The sequence below is a fragment of the Urocitellus parryii genome, chromosome 10 (genome assembly GCF_045843805.1).
Source record: "Urocitellus parryii isolate mUroPar1 chromosome 10, mUroPar1.hap1, whole genome shotgun sequence".
Taxonomy (NCBI): Eukaryota; Metazoa; Chordata; class Mammalia; order Rodentia; family Sciuridae; genus Urocitellus; species Urocitellus parryii.
The window spans coordinates 45,725,530-45,746,383 of NC_135540.1; the positions used below are offsets into that span (position 1 = coordinate 45,725,530).

A 20,854-nucleotide genomic window follows, 5' to 3' on the forward strand; every position below is an offset into this window, starting at 1 on the left:
GGGAGGTAGCTTTCCTTTTCTATAGCACCAATCTTTTTTGGTTTTTTGTTTTGTTTTGTTTTTAAATCAGAATTTTACTTCTCAGACAATGAAAAATCATTTAAAATACCAGACTCCTTAAAGTTCAGCAACTCATAAACACCATTCATTTAAAAAAAAAACATAAGCATGCAAATATAAATTCAACTAGAGAATTTGTAAATTATCATCAGAATAAATGATATATTAATAAATTAAGCAATTTCACAAACATACCTATTTATGAACAGCAAAGTTTTTACAGTGGGGCCCAGATGGATGCTAATTTTGTTCCTAGGAAAATTACTTTAGAAAAACTAACTTATTTCAATTAGCTATTAGGTACTTAATGTATTTTTCGGTAGTTTTCTGCATGTTATTTTATTGAAACTATAATGTTCTGAATATATTACTATTAAAAAAACAAATAAACCCAGGTATGTCTGTGTCCTCCAAATGACCCTCCAGGTAATACGTAAGAAATGCTGGCATTATAATACAGGAACAGAGGGCCGGACAGGGAGGGACATGGTGGACAGCTGCAGCTAAACATGGGAGGAAATGCAGGTTCCACAGAGAGGGGAATGTGGCAGCTGCACGGCTACAAAACCCTCAGAGCCAGTTGCCAGAGGAAAGGATGGGGATCCGCTCTCTTCCCATGGGTGAAGGACAACAGGAAGCAAAGCCTGGAAGTTCTATCACAGAGTGAACTTCCCTACCAAGGAACACAGAGGCTCCTGGACACAGACTACTCCCTTCTCTGATGACAAGGAACAAAAAGCCTGCAACTACACTGCGTAGTCATCATTGGCACTTGGTTACCAGGTCAGCCTCAACCCAGCTCTCTGCCTTATCAGGCACTAGCTCAGAGTTGTGTGGACAGCACTGCTCTGTCCTCTGCTCTGCAATGATCCTGGACAGGTTACCCACTTTTTAGCAGTTCAGAGTAGTGAAATAACTCTTCATGATCAACAGCTTGCAGGTGTCAAGGCCCATGTTCGAACCCAGGCAACCTCATTCATCCACTAGCTCAAACATTTCAATATCCTCTGCCTCGCCTCGCAGGGGGATGACAGAAATAAAAAGTAAAGGTCCTTTTGTTATAAATACATATCATCCCATATTCTCTTGAGCTCATCAGTGCAAAACAAACAACAATATAAATCCCATGGATATCTGCATTCAGTAATAAAAAAAAAAACCACATAGGACATGTTTATCACCACTGAATCTTCAAACACCTCATAGCTTGCTTAAATGAAGGATGAATGATACTAGAGATGACAAAGAATTTCAAATAATGCCTCTGCCCTCAAGCTTAATCTATTCAGTATGCAATTTTATGTGCAAATTAATTGGAAGCCTTTGTGTTTCTGCTTAACTTAAAAGCCACATATGGAATCCATATGAGGTGAGGTTTTTGAGTCTGTTCATTCCAAAGTACAAGAGTAATACATAATAAATAACCTGAATGGTTACTTAACATAAGCAAGGTTGATGTTAATCAAAACGACTGAGCCAAAACTGTTTAGTAGAACCAAATGGAGGCAAAGTGCTGGGACTTGGCAACATGGGCAATTCATCGTGCACACAGCCTACGAACAGCCAGGCCAAATGCCAACTGCACCCTAGTTCAGTGTGTAAATGGAAAACAGATGCCTCCTCCACTGACTGACCTCAGCTAAAACTCGACCATGGATAAAATCAGCAAGGAGTCCCACTGTCCCCTCTGTACACTGTCTCCACCAAGTGAGGCTGAGACCACCTGAGGCCCTTCAGATGCTCAGTTCCCAGGAGAGCAGCTCTCAGTTAAAGTAGGGGCATGCCTGAAAGTTTGGTTGGATGAAAAAGCAAATTTTTTTTTAACTAAAAAAGCAGATTCTACTATTAAAAGGGAAGAAAAAGTGAGCGATAAAAAATAGAGGCCTTAAACACACACACACACACACACACACACACACACACACACACACGGGGGGGGGGGGGGGGGGAGAGAAAGAGAGAGAGATTTTGAACTCAAGAGTGCTTTACCACTAAGCTACACCCCAGCCTTTTTTTTATTTTTTATTTTGATACAGGGTTTCACTAAGTTGCTTAGGGCTTCACTAAATTGCTGAGGCTGGCCTTGAACTTGCAATCCTCCTACCTCAGCTTCCAGTTACTGGGACTACAGGCATGCACCATCACACTTGGCTAAGGCCTAAAAAGATTTTTAGTGTCTTATTCAATATACTAAGTCCTAAGGTTATATAATCAGGACTGCAAAAGACCAATTAAAGCATATTCCAATACTTGGGCCCTGAGAAGACCAGAAAAGAACAATGAATTAAACATTTGCACAGCCATTCCTGTTAGAAAGAATTCCAACCCTCTGTTCCCTCATGAGCAAGTCAGCCTTTTTAAAGACTGAGAAAGATTTAGCATCCCTAAAAGAAAACGTTCTATCTTCTCAATTCTGGAATTAAAAATCACAGAAAGAAAGAAAGAAAGGGCAGGGGAAAAAAAAACTCAACATAAAGGACCTTTAAAATTAAAAATTGCATTTTGAAAGGTTCTCAGCAATAATTAACGATCTGTTAGTTGTTGCCAGTTAAGATGTAGTAATGTAGTTCAAAGAGTTTATTTTCTAATTCCATCTAAGAATCAAAAATTCAATAGTAATTTTGATTCTGCTTATGTCTTAGATACTTAACTGATACCTAGTTTTTATTTTTTAACTTTAAAAACTTCACTTAAGAGCTAGGGATATGGATCAGTGATACAGGGCCTGAATAGCATGCATGAGGCCCTGGGTTTAATCCTCAACACCACAAAATAAATAAATATAAACTTTTAAAGTTTCATTTAGTTTACATATTTATAACATATTATGATAAGGAATCTTTACTCTCAAATCATGAATTAAAATGTTTAGGGGTCATATGGTAATTCAGGTAGTTGCTCTTTTTTCTCCAAAGAAAATAAATATCTAGATTTAAAAAAAAAAAAAAAGTGAGACCCATAATCCCAGTGGCTCAGAGGCTGAGGCAGAAGGATCACAAATTCAAAGCCAGCCTCAGCAACTTAGTGAGGCTCTAAAGCAACTTAGAGAGACTCTGTCTCTAAAATGAAATATATATATATATATATATATATATATATATATATAGAGAGAGAGAGAGAGAGAGAGAGAGAGAGAGAGAGGGCTGGGGATGTGGCTCAGTGGTTAAGGGCCCTGGAAACGCCCCCCAAAAAGGACCCAGGGATATTGATCAGTATTTAATAGCCATAAAGGATATATAGTGATAACATATGTTTTTAAACCCAAGGAGAGATATAAATTTTTAAACTGAACATATGTGTGCACGTATACATGTATCTCCAAAATATAAAAGATATTTCAGCACTTGTTTGGCGGCCCCTATCCCTTTATTTCTAAAATATTGACTCTGCATCTTAAGAAAAGGTAAGTAAAATCACTATTTTCAAACTCTCATTCAATTGTTTCAAATCCTCATTGGACAGCAATTTTGGAACCTCAAAGCACACAAGGAGAACACTGGGATCATTACATCTTACTAACTCAAAGAAAAAAATGAAAATGCCACATACAGTTATATCATCTAGACATCTGTTCATTCAATTTACTCTTCCAAAAACCGACCGACAAGCTACCTCAAAGAAACACTATTTTCCTTAGGATTCCAGTTATGAGATTAAAAAATAATACTCCTACTGTGCAGGTTTTCTCCACGAGTTGCCATGTGGGCAGTCATTGCCCGTCATTGGATAAGTAGGGCAGCAACAAGGAAACCCACTCAGGAAGGTCCCAGTTACATTCTTCTGTGTGCAGAAAGTCATGGCAAAAAAAACCAAAAAAACATTTAAAACCAAGCCTTGTTCTTAAGTTTTTGTTTTCCACTTACTTAACATTTGTAACTCCTTCCTTTAAAAGTACAGGGTTTTTCAAATGCCTACAGGAGATTTATTGATTTTACTTTTTTCCCCCTGGTGGTGTGAAATGGATGTTTATTCACAAGGTATTTGCTCTGTGTGTTGAAAACACTTATTCTAAATGTTATCCTGAGAAATGAGTCGCCAGTAAGGTCAGAACAAATGCTTAAAAGGTAGTGATGTAGCAGCGCGGTTTTCCTTTATAAAGTGAGGGAACTGTGATTTGCTAAATTCAAATCCTCATAGGTGAACTACAAGTGAAACTCTAAAATGTTTTATTTTTTTCATTTTGGGGTATTGGTTTGCTGCTCTCAGAACACTTGAGGAGGAGTTTCCAATTTAATGTAGTTGAACCAAAACAAAGTATTATTGGGATTGTGGTGAATTTCTTTTCCTTAACAAATGGTATATTGGAGGCTGGGGGGGTAGCTCAGTGTTGGCATCCATGAGGCTCTGGGCTCAACCCCCAGCACCACCTACACACAAAAAAAGTTATACTAATGTTATTGTATTGTTTTTTTACAATAGAAAAAGATAAGGAAAGTGCCCTATTCTTAAAAACTACATCAAAGAAAAGGATTCATTCCAAGGTTGAACATAAGCAACAGTAAATTGCAGGAGAAGGAAGAGGCCCACTGAGATACAGTTCCTGGGCATTTAAAGTTAACTTCCTGTTAGCCTAAGATAAAATGCTTTTTATACCTAAAATTGAACTAAAGGTGGGCCTGGTATTTCCACCTTTTCAAAATGGAGGATGCCACTCCTCTACCCACTCCATAGGAACAGAACACAAAGTAGGCAAACATTTCAACACAACCCCCAAACATTCTATCTCTAGAATAGCATGCATCTCACTAATAAATTTCAACTTATAAATGCATGCCTTCTGCAAATTACTTAAATGCAATTTGCCAAAGTAAGATTCCTAGTGATCTGGGATGCCAGATCAGCATTAAATAAACTTGGACACCAAAGTCATTTCCTTTCAACTCTCTTTTAATCCTTTGGTCTAGTCAAGGAGAAAGTGTCCTTTTTTTTGAAGCCAGAATATCAACTGCTCAGAAAGCTTGCTAACCTCCACTAAAGGAAGCAGGTTCCTGACTTGGCCTGCCAAGAGGTACCTGTAGCTACCCAGAAGTTAACAGGCCAAGTGACTGTCATTGTATGCATTTGAAAATGATGTTTTAAAAGTTTCCCTTTTAAGTAGTATATTTAAGATTTTAATAATGGAGTCTATTTAAAAGGATAAGTTTGAAATAGACTGGATCTTTGTGACTCCAAGTATACTCAGTGGACCAGAACCATGGGCATCAGCTGGGTGCCTGGTCCATCTCCTATCTTGCAGACTGAATCAAATGTTTGGAGTTCCACATGACTTGTATGCACATTAAAATCTGAGAAACTCTGCCATGGCACAAGAGTTTGTCCAAAACCATACAGGTGACTTGCAAATGACTGCCCTTGGGGACTCACTGCTTTGGATCATAGGATGGCACTGCATCCTCCAGGCATTGGCCAAAATCAGCAATCAGATGCCAGGAGGACAAGGAGGTAATGTGGCTTATGTTTTCCCAAGGGGATGTGGCAAGAATCTAAGCCAGCAGTTAAAGGGGTTTTGGGAAAGCTAAAAATTATTATGAATATGCTTCTATAAAATCCTTGTGTACGTACATCATTCCTTCTTTAACAATCCCATCTAACTATCCCTCTTTGTTCCTCCTCTTCCCTCTGAGGCCTGGCGTTTTCAGCATACCTTCTACATGGGAATGAGTGACAAGAGTCTCCACACCTACTAATTTAGCATGCCCTAGCCTTTTCTCTCAGAGCTGAGCTCAGTTAGAGGGAAGAATGCCCAGAAATGTGACAGCATGTATCTTCTATGTCAGATGACAGTACTGGGGCAAAGGAGCACAGCGCTCAGTGCATCCTATTTACACACCGGGGGGAGGCCACTCACCAAGTCACTCATTCACCAAAATAGGTGGCCCATTTAGTCAGTGACCCAGCTAGTTCAGGCCAGAATCCTAGCTCTGCATCAACTAGAAGAACAGACAAGGGGAAAACCCGAGCTGTCTCTCAATGACTTGATTTTCACCTTGATAACCTAAAGAATGTGCCTGAAATACAAAAAGTAAACAATGATCAAAACATGCAGGATTTATGATACCATAAAAAGCTAAAAATATACAGTTACAGCCATACAGGGAGCTCCAGAATACCCAGATTTAATGCATGTTAAAAAAAAAAAAAAAAAAAAGTCTCTATCCCACCCCAGCCCTTCTCAGGTGTCAGGCCTAACACCAGAATGGACAGCTGAAACTCAACTTCAGGGTACAAAATACTAATATGAGATGGTTTGGTTTTGCAAAGAAAATCAAGAGTGAATGTTAACTGGGTTTTAAATGAGAAAATTAACAACAAACAATAGCGATGAATTCATAGTCTGGTCTCCATGATAAGAATTACATGCCATTCACAGATACTGAATAGAACATTGTGAAAGTTTGTTAGATCTTTTTCTCCTTTAGTTATTTTGAGAATGCACTTATGTAGGCAGAACATTACAGAGAATGAAAAATATATGTTACAATGAAAGATTATTTTAATAGTTCTGAAGGAAGTTAAGGAAAAACAACCCAAAGATATGGTGGATGTTAAGGAAAATGGAGTAATGATTGCTAATATCTATGGAACATTCCAAGCAAGGTACACACATTAACTGAGATAGATGTTAGGTCTTAATTTTACTATTAATAATATAAGTTAGGCTGGGGGTGTAGCTCAGTCGTAGAGCCCTGAGTTAATATGCATGAGGCCCTTGTTTCGATCCCCAGCACCCAAAAATAATATTAATACTTATACTAAAACATGTCATTTTGCAGATGAGGAAAAGACTTAACTAGAGTAGGAAAGCAACCTGTCTAAGGCCATCAGTCTGGAAATGCAGCAGGGTAAAAAGCAGACATACTGAAGCCCAGACTCCTTCACAGCAGACTCTTCCACCTGCCTACTCCCCAGATCACTAGAAGGCCCAGGCTGTGATGGCTCTCATGTCATGCTTTAATATTGTGCCTTATAAAGAATTCTCCTCAAGGTCAATGACCTGAGGTCTTCATCAGTGAAAGGGCTGGGCTACATGAACACAACACGACTACAGCTCAAAACAGGAGAACTAACTTTGGGCACAAACTGCATCACCCATGAGCAGAACTACTTACTTGGCAGGAAAAAGTTTTAACACTGCTTGGGGGAGAAATATTAACATCGGGGGAAATTTTTGTTGGAAGCAAAACATTACACTTTGAGAAATGCTGAAGTCAAGCGTTCCTCCTTTATTAGGACTACTTAATTGAGTACAAAGCATTAAAATAGCCGGCCTGAATATTTATTAGAGCACCAGCTGTTCCCTCCAGATTTTTAGAAATTCAAGCGTTAGTGCCAAGTGTAATTTAGAAAAAGAAATTTCGACAAGTAAAAGAGCCCCATGTCTTATAACACATATCTAAATAGTAAATAGTAGCTGGAAGAGGTATAGAACATCACTACGCCGCTTCAATGAGGGGAGCCAAAATATTTTGCCATCCATTTCCAAACACTATTTTGTTGTTAAGCTTAGTGGTAATAGTCCTTAAAAATTATACCTTGTAATTCATAATTAACAATCCTTTATGTACATTCAGATAATACCAGGGATAACCACAGGGCATATATGCCATGCTGGTTTGGTTTTATTGTTGTTGGTTTGGTTGGGTTGGGTTCAGTTTGGTTTTTTAGGAATGGTGCTAGCCTCAGCAAACGTCTCAAACATTTTTACATACCCCGCTATGCTCAAAAAATATAGATTTTTTTATTCCAATTTTTGTTTCCTTCAAAGGATTTTCACTGTAGGAATCCAGACCTAATTTTTTTAAAGGTGATGGAGGGAAGGAAACAGGAAGGAGAAAGGGAAGGAAGAAAGAGAAGAAGAAAATAATGGGGAAATTCATTTTGCCTACCTTGGATGTTATACACTGAAAATTTAAAACTAAACTGACATGGCGGCTGGAGTTGTGGCTCAGTGGTAAAGCACTCACCTAGCATGCATAAAGCATTGGGTTGGATCCTCAGCACCACACAAATATAAAATAAATATATTGTGTCCACCTAAAACTAAAGTTAATATTTAAAATTTTTTAAAAGTAAACTAACAAGAAATAGAGTTGTGGCTCAGTGGTAGAGCACTTGCCTGACATGTGTGAGGTCCTGCATTTGATTTTCAGCACAGCATATAAATAAATGAATAAAACAAATGTCCATCAACATCTATAAATAAATAAAATTTAAAAAGTAAACTGACAAATGTTAGTGTTTGCTTTATTGGCACCTGTCTTGGTGCTGAAAATTGAGACCTGAGAAAAGAAGTGTTCCATCCACAGCATTAGAGCTGAGTCAACTCCACGAAACTGCCATGCACAGCTAGCCACACCTGTCCCCAGCAGAGAGTGTCCAGCCAGAGCTGGAGGTCAGGGAGGAAAACCAGGGAAACTGAGGCTGAAAGGAAAGTCAGCAGGAACAGGGAGGACGATGTTTTGAAGTTAAGGATGGTTTGCTGAATTAATGAATTCAGTATTAGCCAGGCATGGTGGTGCATGCCTATAATTCCAGCTACTCAGGAAGATGAGGCAAGAGATTCACAAGTTCAAGACCAGACTGAGCAACTTAGCAAGATCCTGTCTCAAAATAAAAAGGATTTAGGATGTAGCTTAGTGATAGAGCCCTTGTCTAGCATGTACAAGGCCTAGATTCAATCCTGAGCACCGCAAAAAAAATAAATAAATAAAGCCCACCATGCTGATGTATGCAAAGCAGTATGACCAGGGAAAAGGAACAAAAAGTTTTGTTCTTCATTATGCCTATCAAAGGAATGACTAGATTCTATTCCTACATGTGCTAATTATTAGTATATTAATTGTAACATAATAAGTTCTCTTTAAAGAGATTTTTTCATTTTGATTTTAGGGATTTGGGGTTTAAAAGTAAACTGGCACTTTAAGATTAATAAAAGAATTCCATCAGGGATTAAATAGGCCACTTTTTTTTTTTTCCATGTAAGCAAAGAGCAGCAGCAGCATGTTCTGGTAAAATCAGTCACCCTTTAGTCACGCTCTACAACACCCATGTGTCCCGTCCAGAGAGCAACAGGAAGCAAAAGCCACATATTCCCATGAAAAACAAACCAGAGTTTCTCAGCCTTGACTGGGTATCACAATTACCTACAGGACTTAAACACATTAAAAAAAAAAAAAAAAAAACTAGTTTCACTAATTCCACCCTGGATGAACCACTGAATCTGAAATGGTGGAAAAACTGTCTTCTAACCTACTAATATATCTGTAAACGGATAAAATAACAACTAGTCCTACGGAGACCACCCCTAGTTAGTGAGAGGGACTTCCCATGCATGAAGAGAGATAAAAACCCACATAAGCAGTAAATTGTTTTAAACATACCTTAGCTATCAAGACTAAAAAATATTCTTTTTAAATTTAAGAAGGACCTTTTGCTGTGCTTTGAAAGTGTTTCGTAAAGCCCACGTATTACAGGTTTGGTCACTAGCCTGTGATTCTGTTGGAAGATAGTAAAAACTTTAAGAGGTGGGACTCCTTGGAGGAAGTTGGATCATTGGGGGTAGGGGATGAACTCTTGAAGAGGTTATTGGAACTCTAGTCACTTTTCCTCTCTTTTTACTTTCTAACCACCATGAGGTGAAGAGTCCTTCTCCACCATGCACTCCCACAATGATGTAGTGTGCCACCACAGCCCCAAAGCAAAAGGGCTTAATGACTATAGATAGAAACTTCTGAAACCATGAACCAAAATAAACCTTTCCTCGTTTAAAGTTAATTATTTCAGGTATTTTGTCACAGTCACAGAAAGCTGACTAACATACCCTTTTCCCAAGAAAGATCCTTCATGGTATCTCAAAATACCAAAACAAATGGCTAAGCTTCTCCAGAGGAAAAAGGTCAGAGACATCAATTCAGCCTTTCCCTGCACACAAAATAACGCCACCCCCCACCCCCACCCCTAGACACACACACACACTCGTAGAGTACCTGGAAACACAGTTTAAAAACCACTGAGCAAAACTAAAACATTTAATAGGAAACTTATACAGTATTCAATCCAAATTCAAATTATTAACTTAAGATTAGAGCTTCTGATTAGCACTTAATCTAGAGTGATGGTTTAATAGAGATTCACTTGAAAAAGAAGTGAGGGTTTTATTTCACTAGAAATTCAACCAGGCCAAGCATGGTGGGGCATATCCCATAATCCCAGTTACTTGAGAGGCTGAGGCAGGAGGATCGAAAGTTCAAAGCCAGCCTCTGCAACTTAGTGAGACCCTGTCTCAAAATAAAAAATAGAGGGGCTGGGATTGTGGCTCAGAGGTAGAGCACTCACCTAGCACGCATGAGGCACTGGGTTCAATCCTCAGCACCACATAAAAATAAAGATATGTGTCCACCTATAACTGAAAAATAAATATTAAAAAAATAAAAATAAATAATAAATAGAAAGAATGAGAATATAGCTCAGTGATAAAGCATCCCTGAGTTCAATTCCCAACAGAAGAAGGAAGGAAGGAAGGAAGGAAGGAAGGAAGGAAGGAAGGAAGGAAGGAAGGACGGACTTCAACCAGAGTCAACAATGTTCTGGCTACCAGGAAAAGCATATGCAGTTTAGCCTGGGTTAATCACTAATATTTGCATTGAGAGATTTATCTTTTACAAAGTACTTGTATAAGTATGATCTCATTTAATGCTGGAAAATCATTCTGCAGAAAATTATTTCCCCAGTTTTTTGGATAAACAACTGAGAGGGGGTCTCTATTCTGAGAGTAACTTACTCATAGTCAAATCCCAGCCATGGCAGAGGCTTCTGTCTCCAGGTCCAGCCCTGCCTAGAGAATAAAGGAAGAGTTCAAGAGTAATAGCCCACTGCTCTCTGGATGGTTGGAACAACTCATGAAAAATGTGTTCCATTCTGGTTGCTACATTAATGGAGGTGCATCCAAATGGGACCACAGGCAGAGTTCCATGACCTGGGCAAACCACAATCTGGAAATGTTATATGAAACATATGGAAGAACTAGCTTTTAAAGAAGGTTTAACAATGACATAATGGTTATTTTTAAAATTATAAAGTACAACAGGAAAGAGACATAAGTCTTTTGGTGAGACCAAGTGACACAGATAGGGGAAGAATACTAAGGAAGCTCAGAACAGCAGATCAGAATAAGAAAGGTGTCCACGTGGTGGGTGTAGAGATTGTGACCTGGAATGCTGGAAGTACTGGCAGGTAAGAATGTCAACTATGTGAAGAGGAGAAGGGCAGTAGCTGAAGACTGGTAACATATGGGGAGGTTTATCAAATAACTATATCAAGAATAACAGCAGCCAGGAATCTCACTGTCAAAGGCAGCAGATATAAATGTGGAGAGCAAAATAATTAGATTAAACCCTCTGATATCAGATAGGAATTTAAGCTATTACCATGAAATCAGGTTTTTTAAAAAATAGAGAGAGAGGTAGATTAAATAAACACAAGTGTAAATATGTGTAAATATTCCACCGTTCTGTCCACTAAGAGAACCCAGGATTGCTGATGCCCTAATAGCAATGAGCACACCAAGTGACTGAACCTTGGCTTCTAACTACCATCTTAATGGAAAGGAACCAAAGCTCCTTGAAGGAATGGCTGATAGGAAAGATACAGGCAAATTATAAGATGTGCTGGAAACATCTTGTTTCTGCCAGAAAGCAAGGAAGTACTCAAAGATTGATGGGACTAAAAAGAGTACTGTCAGGCCTGGGGTTGTGGTTCAGTGGCAGAGCGCTCACCTAGGATGTGCAAGGCACTGGGTTTGATCCTCAACACCACATAAAAATAAATAAATAAAATAAAGGTATTGTGTCCATCTATAGCTAAAAATAAGATTGAAAAAAACAAAAGAGGGGGCTGGGATTGTGGCTCAGCGGTAGAGTGCTCGCCTAGCATGAGCGGGACCCAGGTTCAATTCTCAGCACCATATAAAAATAAAGGCATTGTGTTATATCCATCTACACCTAAAAATAAAAAAATAAATATTTTTTTTAAAAAAGTTACTGTTGCCAATGTGAAAGGACTGCCAATGGCTAAGGATGGGACCAGTTTAAACATCAAAGTAAATAATGAGAGTAACAGATGAAAACAGGAGGCTATAGGTTCTTACTGATATAAATAAATGAACTGGAAATTTGATGATGAGCTATTTACATAGTTTCAAAGTAACTTATCACAAAATATTTATAAATTACAAGAGGAACTATATGGTAGAGAAGCTTGGCAAATGACACCTTAATCAAGTGACCATCATCAGCAATGGGACAAACAGAAATTTGCCACCTGATGGAATGCAGTGAGAACACAGTGTCACTTCAGCGCTATTCCTGCCAAAGGCACACAGTCTGGATACAAGCTTGAGGAAATGGCAGACAAACCCAAATTGAAAGACATGCTGCACAATAACTGGCTTATAATCTTCAAGAGTAGCAATTTCATGATAGTGAAGAACTGAAAGGGATTAAAAAGATATAACTAAATACGATGTGTGGTTCTGTCCTGGATCCCTTGGCTTTAGAAGACATTAGTGGAATAATGAGGAAAACTAAATGAGGTCTAAAGATTGGATGGGGGGGGTTTGGGGTTGTGGCTCAGTGGTAGAGCACTTGCCTCGCTCTTGTGAGACCCTGGGTTCGATCCTCAGCACCACATAAACATAAATAAGTGAAATAAAGTTATTGTGTCCAACTACAATTAAAAATAAAAATAATTTTTTTAAAAAAAGATTGGATAGGGGTAATATATCAGTGTAACTTCCTGGTTCTGATGGCAGCACTGTGGTTACTAGGAGAATATCCTAGTTTATAGAGCCATCATACTGGCAACTCTGCCTCAAATGATTCAAGATAAAAACAAGTTCTTTGGACCACTTGCAATTTTTCTATAGGTTTGAAATGTTTTAAAATTAAAGTCAACAACAATAAGTTAGGATGGAAATTGCAGAGGCTGATTAGACCTAGTTTGAAGACAAAATGCTCTAATGATTAAAGTGATTTAAAACAGATTCATTCTTAGAAGGCTGGAAGGATACTACAGAGGAAAATGCTTCCCTGATTAGGAAGTTAGAGATGACTCCTATGTACTTTCCAATGACTCTCTAATTCATTCATGCAACAAACACATGTTTTAATACCTACTATATGACAGACAGTGTGTGACACACTGTACTTAAGTAATGACTGAGAGACAATCCCCACACAGGACCATTATAATCCAATGGAGTATGATTCAAAAGTCTGAAGTTAGAAATTTTAAGATAGTTCCCAGTATTAAAAAAAAAAAAGACAGTCATGAATGTTATGTGTAGAAACACGTGACTCTAGAATATTATCTTTAATACTCTAATTTCATTTATAAATTCTCAATAAACTAGATATAATTCATTAATCTATCATTTTTTATAACATTTTCAACTTACCTTTTTTGTGCTCATGGGTGGTATTAATTGTGACATATGCAAAAACTTTATTGCTTTTCAATTATGAACAGATGTAAATGACTTACTTGATGTTTTATTTTAGAATAACAAGCATCTTCTAAAATAAGTTTCAAACTGAGAAGCTGAGACTATAGTTATGGAAGAGACTTAACACTCCAAAAATGAACCCTGACAGGTTCTTCCACACCACAAAAGTCACCCCATATCACTTCACATCTCTGTGCTCTGATTTTTTTGTCAGTCACAAAGACATCATAATATGCTTGTAAGATCCTTAGAAGAAAGACATAATTGTAAAGCTCTGTTAAAAATGCACATCACAGGTAAATGGACGGAGTTAAGAGAAGATAACACTAAGTGAAGTAAGCCAATCCCCAAAAAACAAATGTCAAATGTTTTCTTTGATATAAGGAGGCTGATTCATAGTGTGTAGGGAAGGGGAGCATCGGAGGAATAGACGGACTCTAGATAGGGCAGAGGGATTGGAGGGGAAGGGAGGGAGCATAGGGTTAGAAATGATGGTGGAATGTGATGATCATTATTATCCAAAGTACAGTTATGAAGACACGAATTAGTGTGAATATACTTTGTATGCAACCAGAGATATGAAAAATTGTGCTCTATATGTGTAATAAGAATTGTAATGCATTCTGCTGTCATATATAAATTTTTTAAAAAATGCACATCACACCAGGTGTAGTGGTGCATGCCTATAGTCCCAACTACTTAAGAGGCTGAGGCAGGAACATCGCTTTAGCCCAAGAGTTCAAGACCAGTTTGGGCAACATAGTGAAACCCTATCTCCAAAAAGAAAGAAAAGAAATGGGAACAGGGGAGTAAAGAAAAGAAAAACAACACATTGCTTTAACCTTTACCAGGGACTACCTATTACTATGGCTTTTAAGACAGAAGGATCCATCTAAATGAGCTCACCGTGGCAGTTTTATGGTGGGCAGAATATGACTTGGTTTTCCAACTTTTCCCTTTGGCTTCCTTCAAGTATATCATCAAGTGAGAATGCTCCAGCACCTCAGACTGAGTGAGTGGCCAGAACAAGCAAGTCAATGTTCAATTACTTTCCCCACTGAGGTCTGCATACCTTTCTTATGCTTTTCCCACATGACACTTCCATAACCGTATTTAGCTTTCTTTCTACCATCTCCCTGTAATTCAAAAGGCAATTTAGACTCCCATATGGTTGCCATCGAAGCTAACAGATGTCTAGCAAATTAAAACAAAAATTATGACTTATAAACTGCTGATGTATCATCATTCCAGAACATCTTGCAATTTATACTGAATCATAAGATAAGGCTTCCTACTTGATACCCCCCCCAAGGTTCCCTAAATCTCCCTCCTCTCTGAATTTAAGCCCTGTGGAAGCAAATTAGATGCAACATTCTGCCATCAACTCCAGATAAACCACCACTTGTAACACAATGTAATATTTGAAAGCACACCAAAAAAGAAATTTGGCCTCAAGTATCCAAGGCTGTTCTATCCTTGTACCACAGAGAAAAGAAAAATGACTTGATTCTCGTAAGTTGTTCAGGGCTTCCACTGATATGGGGTCTTTTCTAATAAATCATGATAAAAATCTATCGAACCCACTTGCCTTATATCCTTGGCAGATCTTAAGAGTATTATCATCACCTAGTAGTAATGAGGCCAAAGTACTAGGCAAAGACATTCGAGAAGTTCTTTAGCCCAGGATAGAACTGGTATGGTATCCGAACACAATGATGAACTTCACCATTTCTTAAATACTGAGACTTTGTGCTAATTAGTATATTATTTTAGTGAATCCTTGAAAAACTATGATGCCATTAGACAAATATTATCTTTATAAATAAAAAATTAAAGCTCGGAAAAGCAGACTGTATTTTCCCAAGATGGCTGCAACTCATACAAGCTTCTGCAATGTTACCTTGACACTCCCCCATCAAAAGGAATAATTTATTTCTTCACCTCCCTGCAACTGAGCAAGCTCTGTAAGTCCTTTAACCAATGGAACAGATGAAAGTGACACTGTTGCACTTCCAGATACAGTTAAACTGACTGGAGGCTGCTTCTTCCAGTCTCAGAGACAGGAAGAAGCCACCTACAGGTGCTCTGGTCAACAGCTCTGGCTGAGTCTTCAAGAAGCATCAACTACCAGTCATGAGAGAGCATAATCTTGGATATTCCACCTCAGGGAGGCTTCAATTAACTCCAGCCCCAGCCACATTTCACTGCAAGTGCACCAGAGACCACCAGTGAGAACTTCCCAGATGAACCTGGCCAAATTACTGAACTATGAGCTATAATAATTAAGTTTTGTTTTAAATCACTAAATTTGGGGGATGTTATGTAGCAATAAATAACCAGAATATTGACATTAATTTACTTGCTCAGAAACAGTTATGTATCTGAATCAAGGTCCAGAGCAAAATATGTATTAAAGATGGATAATACGATATAGGGATTCAGTACCTAAAATGACTGACTTTAAAACAAAACCCTCAGGCTGGGGATATTGCTCAGTTGGTAGAATGTTTGCCTTGCCTGCACAAGGCCCTGGGTTCAATTCCCCGGCACTACAAAAAATGAAATATAAAACAAAACCCTCTTTCTCTTCCTTCCCCAAAGATATCTTAGGGTTTTCTGAGAAATGTCATAGTTTCTTGAGGGTGACACCCTCAAGAAAATCAATCCTCTTTGTCTTGGGTTGTTCCAATATATAATAGGGAAAACCTTGTTTTGCCTACCACCCAGTGATAACTAATGAGAAAGGAATCTGTACAAGATGTTAACTTTGTTACTCAGAATATCATTACAACTGTTATATAAAATGATTCAGATTTAACACATGAAACTGTAATTCTAATAATAAAAATATATTTAATGACTCACAGGACTACTTTTGAGATTCACAGTGGGTAAAGGGAAGCATGAATACCATACCAATAACTAAACAGACCACAAAGAAATTAGCAAAAGTATTTTTTTAATTGAAAGGATCTTTGAGAAAGAAATGAAAGTAATAAAACTGGTCTCCAGCAAAGTCTCAGGAAAAAGGAAAAAAAAAAAAGTCTATTAACTTAACAAGTGTCCCCGTATATGCTATATATATTAGTGCCCATCTCTTATATTTTTTTTTGCCCACATATTAGAACTCAATAGCTTCATTCTTTGTCATAACCAGAAAGAACTTTACAACTCAACAATCCCGTCATTTTAACAGCTGAGAAACTGAGGCACACAGCAATTTATTGGCTAACTGCTGATTAGTAAAAGGAGCAAACTGTGTACTAGTGCCACAATATTTTCCATTTTATTTTACCAGATCTATATCTCCACACATCTTCAATGTGTTTCGAATTTATTCTAGCATGTCAGTGTGAAAATGAAAGAGCAGGAAACCATGCTGTCTGTTAGCAGTTTCTTCTTCATAGTTGTACAGGAGCTGCATTGAGTCAGCTGTTTCTGGCCCTCACACACAGGTTGATGACTGTAAAGATCAGAACTGAGCAACTTTTTGAAACACACTGCCTGCACTACTAACCCCAGCTCTTCAGCCACTAACATTGTAGTCTGAATTATTTTAATCAAATAACACAGATGCCTTCCTGTTGAGCAGCACTAAAGAAGGTGGCTCTGATAAACTGAGAAATTTAAATATAGGGTGATTTTGGAACAGTGAGCTAGACAGGAAAGGTTTGAGGGGACAGATGAGAAAAAAAGCTTTACACAGAGAGGTGGGGGAGGGCATGTAGGCAGCAGGGAAGAGGAGGGCCCTCTTAAGTAGGCACCTACTTAACAATTCTGCCTGGGCTGCTGGTTTAGAAACAGCCTCAGTCTGCTTTCAGGCTTTCTACAGAACTCCCTCCCACCCACATGAAGACCTTCAAAATCAGACAAGATGTGGATCTATTCTGGAACTCTCCATGCAAGCACTTGGTAATAATTCTTTGAAGCTCTGCATAATTCCAGGGGTTCTGCTGCAACCTAATCCAGAGAAAAGGCTAAATTTGCCTCTGTGCACTCTACAAAATTACACTAAACTGTCAGGGAACAGGCCCAAATCCTTTTATTTCCTTTTCACTCCCTGCTATGAAACTGCAGAGAAAGCCCCTGGGTGCTTTTTGTTGCCTGGTAGCTGAAATGTGCAACTTTTGGAAGTGTTCAAGCAGAATGGAGAGGCCTGGACTCACTGTCCCTCCAAGGGCCAGCTCAATTCCACTGGTCCTTGCCTCTCAAAGTCAAGAAGAAAGTTCTGATAAAATCAAAATAGTTTACTCAGTAATAGGCCAACCTACCACTTAAACATTTCCAGAAAGGATTAGAGAGAGAAGCAACGAAAGAAAATAATTTATTCTCACTATTTCTGCAACAATGTTTGGGGGAGGGGGGCAGCGAGCTTATAGGAACCATGTAGCTAACTGACAAAAACCTGCCCATAAACCTATTCACATGTCCCCCAATTAATTTTTATCAGTCCTGAGAACAGATGACAAAGTGGTCTCTTCCATTTCCTTTCCAAAACATACATAACCAAAGCAAGATGCTCCTATAGAAAATAGAAAATAAAATAACCTAGTAAAAGTGTGGTAGGGAAAAAAGAACATAAAGAGCTGCACTGACAACTATTCTTACAGATGTTTACATTTATAGCAAATAGCCAAATTAAAAGAGATCCAAATAAATACACCCTATGTTCAGACGGCTGTAGACTATTATTGATCCTGCAGTTAGATCATTGTTTACCTCACACTAACAGCAACTTAGAGAACACCCCCAGATGGCCACCATCTTTACTTTTCAAGGGGAAGGGGTTTCCCAGTGAGGAAGAGGATGGGATGGGATGAGATGGGGAGAAAACCCAGTGTTTTCCCCTTGTCCTGGAGAACTCTTTGTCTGGTTGCAGAACACATTTACAAGATCCTGGAACAAAAAAATCAAAACAAAAGAGTAGGGTCCCAGCCCAATTACAATAGATGCCCAGCACACAGTAGTACCACGCAGAGAGCATGGTTTGAATCTTGTCTTCAAGCATCTGCTCTCTGGGTTCTCCAGTAAAACACATCTCACACACCTTCTCCCTTGCATTTCTCCAAGGGTTACCAAAACCCATCCAGCTCTGTGTCGCTCCTTAAAAAAGGAGGACGTGAGGCACGAGCATACTGAAACATATGTTGATGGTGACTTATTATTATCCTGACAATGATATATATAGAAATAAATCCGTCCACCCCGCACGCCCACTTGGCCAGTCCATTATGCAAAAGGAGCGCTTTCCAGCTGAAAGGGGTAAAAGCGTGCAGGAAGCGTTATTTACGTTCACATTACAGAACCATATACCACAGCATCTGCATCCTACACAAAGCCCGAGATGGTGCAAAGAGATACACGCTAAGCACAGCACAGACCAGCCGCGGCAACACGGAGCCGAGCCCTCGTCCAATCAGATCCTTGTTAGAAGGTGGACCTCAGGGTCGGCTCTGCCCGATTAGCCTGCCCTATTATGACACCACGCTCTGCCCAACATCCATATCCCACGGGGAGCAAATCTAATTCGTGGGGTTGCTCGTTTCTCAAACTGCCGAGCCCTTTCTTTTATCTGCATCCCTACTATTCGTCCCTTAAAAAGCCACCCCAAGGCCTGGGTGCCCCCTTTCCAGCTCGGTTTTTCTTTTCACCCCTCTCATTCCTAGAAAGGATTTCAATGTTTCTCTCTTCAACGCGCAAGCTGGAAAGACGGAAGGCAAATGCCTCTCCAGGCTTCTGCAAGCGCCCGAGGGGCTGCGAAAAGTAAAAGCAGCCAACGACGCGGGGGGAAATTGTCGAGAATCAATCGGCCACAATAGTTGAGATCCCTGGAGCGCTCCAACTTACCCAGAATATGACATTGAAGCCAAAAATGAAGTATTTGATGCAACAACTGACTTCAGGACCCTTGTAGTGCTTCCCGGACATCCTCTGGGTTCATGAAGACACTTGCCCCGGCAGCCCGAGTTTGGAGCCCCGGAGCACCGTTGCTCGGAGCAAGCCCGGCAAGGAGCTGAGCTCGGGGCCGCGGCGCGGGCGGCCCGGGCTCAGCCGCGCGGGGACCGACCAGCGGAAAGCGGCTCCCGCACCTCCAGCCCCTCGCGAGCCGAGGCCGCCGGAGCGGGTGTCTGCGAGCGGGCGAGAAGCAGCACGCTGCAAACCCGAGCCTAGCCGAAGCTGGCCCTGAGCACAAAGCGGGCGCCTGCGTCCGTGCGCCAGGCGGCCAGTCCGGCGATCGGTCCCCGGGCTTCGGGCAAACGCGGCAGCGGCAGATGCTGGCGGAGACGCAGCTCGCCCGCCTGCTCGCGCGCTCCCTCCCACCCTTCGCTCCTCCCGCCGCTCGCTCCGCCCGCCTGGTCCGCGGCTCCACCGCCCGCGCCTCCTGCAGCTCCGCCCACCGCCGAGCCTCCGCGGAGCGCGCGCGTGCACGGGCTCGAGCGCTCCCGAGTGGCAGTGACACCACTTATCCGCCGCCGCCGCCTCCCTCCAAGGCTCTCTTCCCCTCCTGCTCTCTTTCTCTCCACGGGTTCTTTAGCCAGCCCCCAAACCCTCGCGCTGTCGCGGAATAAATGGGGAGGACAGTAGACAGTAGGGAATAAGGGCGCCCCGGGAGCGCGCTGGTTGGGAACAGCGTGGCAGAGTGACAGGGATGGAGGATCCGCGGGTCCCTCTCTGCCACCAACAGTAGCCCGCAGTTCTGGAGGGAAGTGGGAGAGAGGTTCGCTCCCCGGAGAGAGGACTGGGTGTGGGGAATCTACCCCTCCCAGAACAACCCCCCTTCCGAGCGCAACCACACTCACGCCCCCTCCTCCTCCACCGTATTTTGTGGCAAAAGAAGAACGCTGTGCCACTAAGCAGGAGAGGAAATTGGTCATGGACTTAGCTGAGGGTGACCACGAGTAGTTAGGGTGTTGGGGAAGAGAGAGAGAAGCGGGTTGGAGACGATGCAAAGGAAAGTCTCCTGAGTCCCTGGCGACTGTAATCCGACCTCCCCACCTGCAGGAGAAATTATTTTCATCTTAGAAATGGGAACGAGGAAGGAAAGATGGCCCCAAGGAGGTCTGACCATGCACGTCTTCGTCCCCGCCGCCAGCAGAATAGTGCTAAAGGAACGTGCCAGGTTTCCAACTCCAGGAAGCAATCCAGAAAGGGTTCCAGAACGGTCCTTTGGGGAATCCGAATTTGGCTTACAGATTTATTAAGCTCTTGATCCTTGGGGATGGATAGAACGCGAGGCCGAAAATTGTTTTAGAACCCTACCTGAGCAGTGTGTGCCCATTAGCAACATACCCT

The 20,854-nt window shown here is 40.6% G+C and overlaps 1 protein-coding gene across 1 annotated transcript in view; it reads right to left on the reverse strand.

Annotated features, from left to right (window-relative positions):
- Tspan5 (tetraspanin 5) overlaps positions 1-19,819 on the reverse strand; it is a 167,649-nt gene extending 147,830 nt beyond the window's left edge. The window contains exon 1 of the mRNA XM_026402007.2: positions 19,409-19,819. Within this exon, the coding sequence (XP_026257792.1) occupies positions 19,409-19,489 (81 nt within the window). The 5' untranslated portion in view covers positions 19,490-19,819. The remainder of the gene's footprint in view (positions 1-19,408) is intronic.
- Positions 19,820-20,854: the final 1,035 nt, after the last annotated feature.